At 37.0% G+C, this 12,538-nt stretch overlaps 1 protein-coding gene across 1 annotated transcript; it reads right to left on the reverse strand.

The window, feature by feature from the left end:
- Nucleotides 1-359: 359 nt before the first annotated feature.
- shisa4 (shisa family member 4) lies at nt 360-10,457 on the reverse strand. The gene is made up of 5 exons (XM_074642199.1): nt 10,032-10,457; nt 6,829-7,006; nt 5,583-5,719; nt 5,306-5,491; nt 360-3,137 (listed from the first exon to the last, which is right to left on the reverse strand). Exons 1-5 carry the CDS (start codon nt 10,123-10,125, stop codon nt 3,097-3,099), a joined length of 636 nt encoding a protein of 211 aa, XP_074498300.1. The 5' UTR covers nt 10,126-10,457; the 3' UTR covers nt 360-3,096.
- Between the last annotated feature and the right edge of the window lie 2,081 nt (nt 10,458-12,538).

The following is a 12,538-nucleotide window of genomic DNA, read 5'->3' on the forward strand; positions in this document are numbered from 1 at the left end:
TTGTGGAATTTCTCAATATATAAAAATTTAAAATGTACATATGTTACAGTTGTAAGGCAAATGATACATTACAATCTTGTATAGCTTGAGCACAAATATGCAAATGACAAATAATGATGTGTTAATTACAATCAGTATATTAAGGAGCACACAGTTCCTTTGGATTCGATGTTAGTTGTGATAATGAAATGAATCAATTCTGCCAACCATGTGAACATATTTAACATTGTTCGGAGGTTAATATGGATATCTATTGGTCAAAATGATGTCAGCACATACTAAACGGTAAACACATACTTACAGCCCTTTCAAATGTTTTATAATTAGATTTTTTGATGACAAGAAGACACAGCAGACGGTTGTATTTTTACATTCCAAAGTTAAAACTTTATGTTAATAGAAATAAAACCCTTTTTCACTCACTTTATATTACAATGTCATACCATCCATATGACGACAGATGAAACGCCGTATATCTAGACAAGCTTATTTTGCCGTCAGTTCCAGTAAACACACTCATGGAGTTGGTTTAGAAGCACAAATTAACAGAAACATCATTGAGCAAATGTTATGTCAAACTACATATGAAAGCATCCTACAAAGAAAAGTCCAGTGTTCTCTTTGTGCTTTACAAAGGCTCAACAAATCTGTACAAATGGACGTCGCCATCGGAGGAAAGAATTGACGCTGTAAACTAGCAGTAATAGTTCAAGATACAGCGGTAAGTCTCGAGGAAAAGCTCAGACTTGTCTGATCAATCAGCATGATAACGGTGTTTTTAACGTCCAGATACATTACACCCAAATAAAGATAATCATCACCTATTAATAGTTAGACAGCTAACTGTGCAACACATGCTGGTCATGTTTTACAGTTCATACATTTTACAAAAGGGCACAGGGCTGATCCAAAACTAGATCCGATTACAGAATCATTACAGGTTACAGGCCCTGACCTCACTGGAGCCCAAATCTGTACGTGTACATTTAAAGGAATAGTTTGACATTTTTGGGAAATATCAGCTTTCTTGTTGAGCAACACCAAATGAGAAGATTGATACCACTCACACATCTCAGATTGGTACTGATCTTGTCTGTGAGGGGTGGAAGTCACAAAAATGAATTGATAAAAATGGAGGTGATGAAAATGGATGTGAATTGAAAAATGGAGTGATACATTATCAAGTGATTTGATTAATTTAAAGCTGATTTGACTAAAACAGTCGTGATATGACGAAAACTAAGCCTTGTTTCATCATTTTCACCATTTTACATTCGTCATTTACATCACAAAATTTCCATTTATCATTTTAGGAAAGTGGCCTCAAGGATGGAAGTACCAAAAATAGTTTATGAAAAGGGAAGTGATGAAAATGCGTATGAATTAACAATGGAAGTGATGAAAATGTATTGAAAAATAGAGTGATAAATTGCCAATTGATTTGATAAACTTGATTGAAACAGTGCTGCTCTGATAATCAACGGTCAACAATTCATCATTCACAACACCCAACTGACATTTTCTCATTTACAGCACACAATTTTTGTTACTTCCGCCCCATCAAAAACCCGTATTCTTTAAACATCCATGAGCATTATCACTCCATTTTGCATTTCACATTCATTTTTACGCCTCCATTTTTAAATTCACATGCATTTTCATCACCTCCATTTTTATCAATTATTTTTTGTTACTTCCACCCCTCGTACTTCTCAGTAACGCTCAGCAACAAAGCAAATATATTTCCCATAACTGCAAAGTACGACTTTAGAGCGCAAAATCTACTTTTCCAACAGTAGTGATTTTTGGCGTTGTAGCTAGTCCACAAGGTGAGAACCCATTCACAGTAAAAGGTAACCTCAATAATAGTAATAATAAATACCAAATGGAAAGATGCCAAAACGTCATATCTTGTGTTACAATAACAATACATTATGTTTAAAATAACTTGTTACAATATCATAAAATATTCAGCTGAAGTACAGATTTACAAAATATGTATTTAAATAGTTAATCTCTTTTTTTTCCTCCTCCTTCATAGTTAATTATTGTAAGGCGGGACATTTTGTTTAAAACCGAGCAGCATGACCTGCAACTCCCCTGACCTGATATGTTACAAGAATATAAACATTTAACATGACTTTCACTGGAAAAAACATCCTACCTGGCATTATGGTATTAATCTAATTTCTAATTCATTTAAAACCAGAAAAAAGAAGAGTGAGAGGACAGATAACTTTGACTGGGGTAGCATGCTGAGATGTTACATTAGAACGGTGCAGCTAATATACTACCATGAAGTAAATTAGTCGAGTCAGATACAAATAAAGAAGAGAGAGAGACAAAGTTGAAACTAACGGGTGACTAAAAGGCTTCTTACACAGAATTAGGAGTACCATAAAATACTTTAGGCCATCTGAAAGACAGCATCCCACTGCCTTTGTCACCTTTATAATCAAACATGCGGTTTGTTTTTCACTTTAGCCTCTACCACATTACAAAAAAAAACATCAAATACAGAAATAAAGACATTATGTAATCATATTCGGAGAGTGTGGAGAGTGTGTGACCTGGAATGTAGCCTTAGGCAGTTGTCAATTTAATCCAATTAAACAAACATTTTTCCCTTTAATAAATAAAAAGGAAGTGCGTTATAATTTTTTTCTGACTCTTCCTCTGTAAGGTAATGAGCCCTGTCTTTATAGGTGACACCCTGTCATTGAGGTGAGAGTGTTTCAGAGCACAGAGTGGCAGCGCAGAGCCAGATACTTCCTCATTTTGGGGATCATGGTGTGACGGCCTCTGCGAAAAAACCAGCCGGGAGCAACCAGGTGTCAGGTTGCGGAATATAATTTGACTGACGTAAATACTCCAGAAAAGTAGGACAACATTGTAAATGAACAGAAAAAAAACCTTAAAGTGCCTCCTGCTAGTCGAACTGTAGCGTTTATTTGAGTGTGTTTGAGTGTGAAAGAGAGTGTTGCTGCCTTCTCCTTTTGAAACAGTCCTTTCTCTCAGTCGCTGTTGTTTTCCCACTGTGTGTATGTGTGTATGTGTGTGTGTGTGTGTGTGTGCGTGTGTGTGTAGACGAGCCTATCAATGACCAGGATACTGAGGTGGAGAGTACGGTGGAGGGGCTGAAAAAAAGGAGATAAAAACATAAAATAAAGTCAGAACTTCATACTATGACGACGATATGTTAAGAATCGTTTACAAAGAGAATCATCAAATTCAGTAGGATTCATACGATGGCGTATTAGGGCCATTGTAGGTAAAAATATAATTATTATGGAGCCAGGGAGGGAGGTAATATTCAGAGAAGAACTCTGACTCTGAATTAAAGTCATAAATTTATGAGAAAAATTTAAGATATGCTCTGAGATTAACGTGGCAAATTTACGAGAAAAAACTCAGAAATTTGCGAGATTATAAAGTCATAAATTTACAAGAAACAACAGAGCGAGGCGAAGGTCCTGAAAGATACATTTTCTTAATGTGTTCTTTTATGAACATAAGTACTAATATTATAGAAGTTACAGGAAAGTAGAGACAAATAACTTCTATCTTTGACTTCCCGAAAGCGTGTGTCTTTTATTTCAGCACAGTTAACACTAAAAAAAACAACCGTGGAGAGGATGTTATTCCAAACACACTGCGTTACCATAGTTACACACTGACATTTTTAACTGTCACTGTCATTGTGAAAGGAAAACAACACAGAAAAGGCACGTAACATAAGTGCTTCTGTTGAACCACAGATTATGGTGAATTATGTCCTTAGAGTTTGCTGGGGAGAGGGACGTCTGGTATACCCTGCTTAGACTGCTGCCTCCGCTAACCGGTCCAGGATAAACGGATGAGAATGGATGGATGTCCTGAGAGTCCGCTATAAAATATAATGTAGGACTATACGTGATATTATTACACGGCTGTGTTGAATATTCAATTCTGATTGGTCAATCACGGCGTTCTACGGTCTGTTATTTCTCTATAACAGACTGTTGCTATGTATAGCAGACCGTTGCTATGGGCGCAATTCTGATGTCGGACTCTGGCAGACCGTTTTTGTGTCAAGTTATTGATTTCTTAAGTAAGTAGCCGTGTAATAAGCGGGTATTGTGCAGCTAGCGGGTCATTGTTGTGAAAGAATCCCCTTCAGGGCGATGAGAGACCCCTCCGCGGAATGACCGGCTCGCTGTACATTATCCCTTATATAATAATATATTTTGCGGCTCACGTTACCGCGGTGTTTAACGGTGGAATGAGAGTTGATAAGGTTGATCCAACCTTGCAAAGGGAAGCGATGTGGTTCTTAACAAAAACACCCCACTATTTTTAATTACCACGATTTTGTATTCCACTATTTTCAGAGATTTTTTCTCGTAAATTTACGACTTTATAATCTCGCAAATTTCTGAGTTTTTTCTCACCAATTTAGGATTTTATAATCTCAGAGAATGTCCAAGTTTTTTCTCATAAATGTATGACTTTAGTCTCTGAGTTTTTTTCTGTAAATATCACCCCCCTCCCCGCTCCATAATTTTGTATTTTTTTATCTACAATGTCCCTAATACGCTGTCGTAGGATTCATCCTCTAATTCATTTCACAAATAGTTGTTGAGATATGGACTAAAGTGGTGACTAACATTGCCATCCCTACTGTCGTTAGAAGGATCATTAGAATTAAAAGGGTTAATGCCCTTTGCAGCATGAAATGTGGAAATTCCACAAAATTTCACGGCAAAATGCCTTTTAAATCACGAGATATCTTGCATCAAAGTTGACCTTTTAAACTGTTGGTGGTGCTAGAGGGCAGAGTGCAACATCGAGAGCCTTCACCTCTGAATGTTATTAGTAAATTTCATGGCAAATTGCCTATTAGTTTTTTATATTTCTTGTGAAAATTGACCTGATGTTAGGTGCTATGGGGAAGATCAGAGGGTCACCCAAACGCCCTGTGGACAATTGAATATCCTCAATAGATTTTTATGACAATCTGTCCAGTGGTTGTTAAAATATCTTGTTCAAAGGCCTTAAACAAACAACATCTCCATCCTCCATTCTCTGCTGCTGCAGGGCAATAAACACAAGAAGCACTATTTGTCTTTCTCCCTGTTTATCTTGGCTCCAGCAAGGGGTTTTGTCATATTCAGTGGGTGGATATTACACGAATAGAGACACTTCACTTTCCAAAAAGTAGGTAACACAGTTTGTGTTACATATAGTATACTGGCACATTGTTTGTTTGCATTGATTTATGTGCAAAAAATAGTTTTTTTTTGCTAGTATCTAAAGCTACTCTTACCCTGGCTGTATGCAGGATCCATCAGGTGTGGTGGATAATGTCCTGGCTGCATCATCGGGTAATGTGGAGGCATGCCAGGGTACACGGGCGCCATTGGATAATGTGCATACTCAGAGGGTCCCAGTGGTTTTCCGTAAGCGTCGTACATGGGCTCCACTGGATAGCTGGCCATGGGGATCTGCTGGGCTGTGGGCCAAAAAGCACAGACTGCTGTGAAGCAAACTATAACCCTCATGGTTGTCTGCACAAGAATGGCCATTAAGAGCAGAGGTCTCACCATCGTAAGGTGTCCTGCCCCTCTGCTGCCTTCTCTGGTAGAGGTAACAGCAGGAGCACATGAAGCAGCAGACCATGGTCGCGATGATCGCCACAAACAGGAGGATGGAGGAGGCGATGCCGGCTAAAGTGGTGGGGCTGAGAAGAGAGAGACAGAGGAGGACTCAAGTTACAAAGCATGTCTTTCCTTACTTTGATCATCTAGCCTCCCGCCTCAATCTCTCGCTTTAGAGAGGGTTTAAAGCAGAGATGGCTCTGAAGCGTTTGATTCAGACACGGTGTTTACCACGGACTGACCCTGAAACAGCCGAGTTAATGGCGTACTGTACACCCTATATCTCTCTCTGTCTCTCAGACAGACTCCCAGATTCCATCATCTCACAGTCTCAGTGAAGCAACAAAGCCCTCCATTTCAGCTCAGCCTCCGCCGCCCACTGATCTGATCTCCCGCTGGGCTTAATAAGCTGCAGGTTGTCTGCTCGCTACTGGATAGTGATGGATGGTTTCCAGCGCCGTGGAGGGAAAGTGCCATGTTGCATTCTCTCTCAGGTACAAGCTTGCTTATACCAGCATTATCAAGACTAATGAGAACAGCATTTACACTGTGGGGACCAAAAGCAGGGTCATTAAAGAGTAACTAACCCCCAGAGCTTTAGCTGAAAAGCCTTTATGCTGGAAATAAAAAAAAATGCCTCGAGAACGTGAAAAATATTGCCGCGTCTAACGTCGTTGTGTTTTATGGATACAATAATATAAAATCTTTTGGTGTCGAAATCAGTAATCTCTTAGCTCAGTAAATGTGTAAACCTTTTATTAGAGTGAAAGTATTTTATTAAGATATTAAAGCATTTACGCTCAATTTAAATTCTATTTGAGAAAGTTTGTTCTTAACCTCGGGAACAGCATATGCAACATTTTGCTTCCACAGTCGGTAGAGAGCCTCACATAATTACATACTGTAGGTACATAAATACATTATACACCACAACATATCTGTGAAAGTATAATGTATATAAAGTATAATGTGTACTTTGTATGGATGGATTTATGTTCATAGATATTTGAGGATGCTTCTTCTTCTTGTGGCCATTAATGTCCTCTAGCAGGTTGTTAAAGTATCTGTCTGGATATGTGATCCTGCAGCGATAGCCTTGAATTTGTGAACACATCCACTGACTCTTGGTGTCCAGTAAATGAATAAATAAGTCATTAAATTAAAACCCTGCTGCTGCTGTCGCTGCCCCCACCTGAACTGGTAGAGCATGCAGCGTTTCTGCTCCCTCTCTGTGATCATCTTGAAGGCGTCCAGGCAACAGTAGCGCCGGTGGCAGTTCCCACAGCAGAACGTGATGAGAGGGCAGTCGAAGCCGTTGTGCCAGGTGCCATTTTTATCCACGTACCACAGACAGTCCTCGTTCGCACCAACTGCAAATTAAAATACATATAATACAAAAGTGTGAGAGGCGGGATGACACTACGGGGAGGATGATCAAAAAAGAAACAAAGAAGCAGCAGGCCATCCTTACGATACCTCAGTTATATCGACTCGCTGTAGTTTCTGTTTTATCACACATTTTCAAAGTGAGAAAATTCTTGATTGTTCACTTACAGATCCTGCTTTGTTCTGCCTTCAGGAGAAAATACATATTTATTTTGAACATGTACTGGCTCTTCTCTCTTTACAGCTTCCTTATTCCAGGCCAAACACAGTCACAATGCATTATTTATTTACTGTGGCAGAGGTTGAAAACTGATAGTAAGATACCTAGGATTTAAAGGGGTTGCATGTCTGAGAATAAAAATTAAAAAAGGAGTCAATTTATTAATTCTAGGACTTCAGGATCATTTTCATTATCAATTATCTGAATAATTTTTTTCAATGAACCAACGAATCGCCTAGTCTATAAAAGCATCAGAAACGGTAAATAAATGCCCTTCATAATCTCCTACAGCCCAAAATGTTTTTTGCTGTCCGTCCAGTCCAAAATATTAAATATATTATGATGTGAGACAAAGCAAAGCAGCAAAATTCTCACATTTAAGAACCTGAACCCATCAATGTTTGGTATTTTTGCTTGAAAAATGACCTAAATGATCAAATCCATTATCAAAAAAGTTTCAGATTTATTTGCCACTGTAGAGGACAATTTAATCAACACTTGTACACATGATCAACTTTTGTTCAAAAGCTAGAAATGAAACCAAGCTCAGATCTGTGATGTTGTAGTTCTGCAAGTCTCTTGGGAGATAAAAGTTCACATACTGACTGAGAAACATTCGGCCTACTGTCTTTCATAAGAATAAATACATAGAGTCCTAAATTGAGTTGGAAGGAGCTGGTGTGATTATGTTTTCCCATAACATAGAATTTAAAGGCGCACTAAATTACAGCCTGGTCACAACAGCCACATGTGAGCAGAGCAGGCTGCTAAAAGTCACACCGACTTGTACATTTTACAGGAGTTTTCTTATGTCTGGGAGAACACTGATACATAATGTATCTTACAATCTGAGTGAATACTGTAAATTACAACATATTTAACCTCAGAGAGCTGCTCTTCCTTGTTGGATTTCTCATGGTGTATTAAAGTGATCCATTAGACTCTAATGACTTCACTAATGATTAGAGGATGTCTGCAGTAAATTGTTGAGCCAAGATCTGTGTAGACTTTGCTCCTGAAAGACTAATTTTGGATGATGACCTTTGAGAGTTAGCATCAAGAATACTCATTCTGCCATTTGATATAAGCCTTAATATCACAAAATCTATCATTGGGTAGTATTAGTATTGTCTGGTTGTTTACATTACTGTTTTAAACTACTGCTTGACTCTTAACTTGTTGAATAACAGTTAAATAAAAACAAAATAACAAGAACTATTGGTGTGATATTATTGTAATATTGTGTTATACATATTGCCTAGCTGTAATTTTTATGAGAAAAAACTTGGTGCTTAAATATAAATAAAAAAAAAGCAGTGGTAAAATATATGCCTCATATTAATAATATAAATTGGACAGACCCTCTGCAGATACACCAATTGGTTTGCTGACACCCTCTTTTTTTTAATTGTATTTTTTTTTTTTTTTAATACATATATATTTAATATTGTTATTTATTTAGTTATTACTTTTTTTCTGTTGTTAAGAGTGTTGGTAAGACACACTCCTCTGTAAATTGTAAATTTGTACTATCTCTCATGTGGAGAGTTGTGTTTTGCAAGTTAAAAGCATAATAAAAACAGTGTTCAACAATAAATAATATAAATAATTCTCTCTTTTCTTGCATTAAGCTCTGCTTGTTAAACTGTTATTGCCAGCTTGTCAGACACATAATATAATGACTTTTAAATTGAAATAACCTATATAAAAGTGCTATAGAAATACACTTTGATGGATTGATATAAGGCTTGAAGTTGTTAAAAGCATAATAAAAACAGTGTTAAAAAAATTAATAATATAAATAATATTAATCATTCTCTTTTTTTTTGCATTAATCTCCAATTGTTTACTTATTGCCAGCCTGTCACACACATAATATAAATGACTTTGAATTGAAATAACCTATATAAAATACACTTTGATACTTATATAAGGCTTGAATTATATTGCAAGTTGTTAAAAGCATAATAAAAACAGTGTTAAAAAAATAAATAATATAAATACTATTATTCATTCTCTTTTTTTTTTTGTTGCATTAGTCTCCAATTGTTTAACTGTTTTCTTATTGCCAGCCTGTCAGACACATAATATAAATGAATTGAAATAACCTATAAAAGTGCAATACAGATTACACTTTGATAGATTGATATAAGGCCTGAATTATATATAAACTAAGTTTAAGATATTTTTGTAATTCTTTAATTTAAAAAAAACAAAAAACAAAAAATTAACAATATTAACTAGCTAGCTAATTTTACCTATTTTTTGCAATTTAAATAAATAAATTGATATAAGGCTTGAATTATATATAAACTGAGTTTAACATATTTTTGTTATTATTTAATTTAAAAAAATCAAAAACAAAGTGTTAACAATAATTAACTAGCTAACTTTACCTATGTTTTGCAATTTAAATAATGATCTTGTCAGTACACAAACAAACAAACAAACAAACAAACAAACACAGAGAGGCAGTGAGACATGTTGACATGTTGACATGTTGACACACAGAGGACAAACAGGCTGCTAGCATCATCATGGTAACAGTAACATGGTGACAGTTAACATGGTAACCGGGTTAGAACCGTTAACTGTGATCAAGGCCTGCACATCAACATGGAGGTTAACCGTTACCAGTTAGTCCCGTTAACCGGACAGAGAGCAGCCTGGCATCACGGTGACCGCCGGGATGCTGCGGGCCGGTGCCTGTACCGGCTGATAGATAACGGATTAACCCAGTAGCTAGCCGGTGGAGGCCTGTATCTGCATGTAGATCAGTGTAATCTTACCGGGAGATGAGCAGAGGACGACGGTCATCAGAGACAGAGACAGAGACACCGTGATGAGGGACATGTGGCCCGCTGGAAGCAGCAGCATCCTCATCTCCTCCTCAGTTATAAACCAAGATACACGATGTGTTAAAGGAGAGCAGTGAATGAGGGAGGATAACCGGATTAACGGAGGTTCACAGACATTGTTATCTGTCCCGGTAACAGTAGAGGAGACGAGCCGTTATTCATCCGTCAGTGACACATCTCTGTGACGCTGCTCACAGGGATGAGGAGGAGGAGGCCTTCACGGACCGCAGGAAACCTCGGAGACAAACAATCTGTCTGTCAAGAAAAGACATTACCTTTTGGAGATCATAGGCAGTGGTGGAAGAAGAAGTAGGCCTACTCAGACTCTGGTAGAGGAACAATGGTCTAAAAATACTCACAGATGAGATGATAAATGTGCAATAACACGTTGGTCACTTTTGTGTCACTTTTGCAATGTAAATACTGTAAATCTGCTGTTACGGATATGTGCAATAACATGCTGATCACTCTGTGCAATAATTATATGATGCTGTGCAATAATTATGTAATTATCTGACGGATACTATGTGCAATAATCTGTCAAAACTGTCATCTCATCAATATATATATTGTATTTTTATATTGTATTATCTTTTATATTTATATTGCACTATCTCTTTTTTTGTTGTATTATCTTTTTTAGCACCCATGGGATTGTCACAATCTAATTTCGTTGTATTACACGATGACAATAAAGGGCTTGAATCTTGAATCTTGAATAGAAGGTCAACAGTAGATGTCACATCAAGTGGTGTACGTCATCTGAAAGCTGGGAACCTGAAGATTAAGATGCAGCTCAGTACTGAGTCAAGTTGTTCTATAGTTATTAATAAGAAATAACAAATAATTATTAATTAAAATAAATTGTGTAAGTGTATCAGGGCTTAGAACATTATGATAGAAGTAAATGATGGTCCTTCCCATGCTCTATAATGTTTCATAAGTTGTTGCAGCATTTTTTTTGGATTGATACCATTTGTTACACAGATTTGGTGCTAAATTTCACCTTTTTTTTTATTTTACCATTCGAGAATTGATAAAAAATTCTCAACAATCCCTCCAAAATACCACATTAAGACACAAAGGCCTTGAGGAACACCATATGAAAAGGTCATGCTGTGATTTGGCATCAAAAACTTTTGACATTTGGAAATATCTGCAAGAATTGTATTTTTCGGCGATTGGATGGCGAGCACTTCTGTTCTGGGAACTGCTCAGAAACCATCTTATTTTCAATCTACATAGGAAAGCCATCCATCCTCTGAATGCTCTAGGTCTCTAGTTTGTGGCCAGAAAGTTTCATGAGGCTGTGATTATCCTAGAGGTCACCACAGGTCATCTTATACATTGATGTCAAGTTTAAAAAAACGGTCTCACTACAATGAAATAGGGCAAATTGGGCTCATTGGTTCCACAAGAGTCTCAACTTTACCGTGATACTCAATTTATGTAATTCCAAGACTTTAGGGACCCCAGTATGCAGAAATATTAAAATAGTGCATTGACTTGTTTAAAGATGCAGACACTCATTTCTAGAACATGTTAAATATTTTAGAGACAAGTTGAAATATTCAGACTGCACTGCAAAGGATTTAGTTACAGTCAGACATGTCTTTATAAATTTGGAGGTTTTTGCAGATTAAACATTATAACAGTCTCTTCAGTCTCCTGCCATCTGGGAAGAGATACCAGAGCCTGCTCCACCAGCCTGGGTAACAGCTTTATACATCAGAATGATGAACTCTCTCCCCTCTTCCTCCAACAAGTCTGGACTGTAACTTTATCCCAGTATTTTTTAATCCTTGATGTTTTGTTTTAATACTTTGACTTTGAATACATTATTTTAAATCGCCTCGACTAACTACATCAAAAAAGCTGCTCACATGCAATGCATCAGTGATAATACACAGTAAACAACACTACGAAAGGGGTCATTCTATATAATATATAAAGTATGGCACTTTTAATATTTGAAGTACATTTGGCCATTAATACTTTTGTACTTTCACTTAAGTAAGATTTTGAAGGCTGGACTGGACTTTTACTTGTACCAGAGTATTATTGTAGTATTATTTTTACTTTAGTAAATGATCTGCATAATTCTTCTACCGCTGAACTCTGGTACCAAGGTGCAGGAAACATAACGAGATCTGTAAAAATGTTTAAAACAAGAAACTATTACAACAATTTATAAAGGATTTATTTATATTTTGGGACTCTAGGGGGCTCTCAAACTATACATCTAATAATATTGAGAAATAGGTTCAGGTGTGATGTTGAAATGGTTATGTATATTTGAATGAAAACTGAGGTGGTTATTAGTTTAGCAGGCCTGTAGGTTAGAGAGTCACTCATGTTTCCGAGCAGCAGTGAATGCATCTTGAGAGGTCAGAGCGCTCCCCTCCCTGATGGAGACAGAAGAGTCTGGATGTGACCAT

This window comes from Sebastes fasciatus, chromosome 1 (assembly GCF_043250625.1).
Source record: "Sebastes fasciatus isolate fSebFas1 chromosome 1, fSebFas1.pri, whole genome shotgun sequence".
Taxonomy (NCBI): Eukaryota; Metazoa; Chordata; class Actinopteri; order Perciformes; family Sebastidae; genus Sebastes; species Sebastes fasciatus.

Bases quoted from the DNA above. Each gene is read 5' to 3' on its own strand.
- shisa4 (XM_074642199.1), bottom strand. From the start codon at position 10,125: ATGAGGATGCTGCTGCTTCCAGCGGGCCACATGTCCCTCATCACGGTG. The intron at 7,007-10,031 runs GTAAGATTACAC...TTTAATTTGCAG, and splicing joins CGTCCTCTGCTCATCTCCCG to TTGGTGCGAACGAGGACTGT. The intron at 5,492-5,582 runs GTGAGACCTCTG...TTTGGCCCACAG, and splicing joins GGGCAGGACACCTTACGATG to CCCAGCAGATCCCCATGGCC.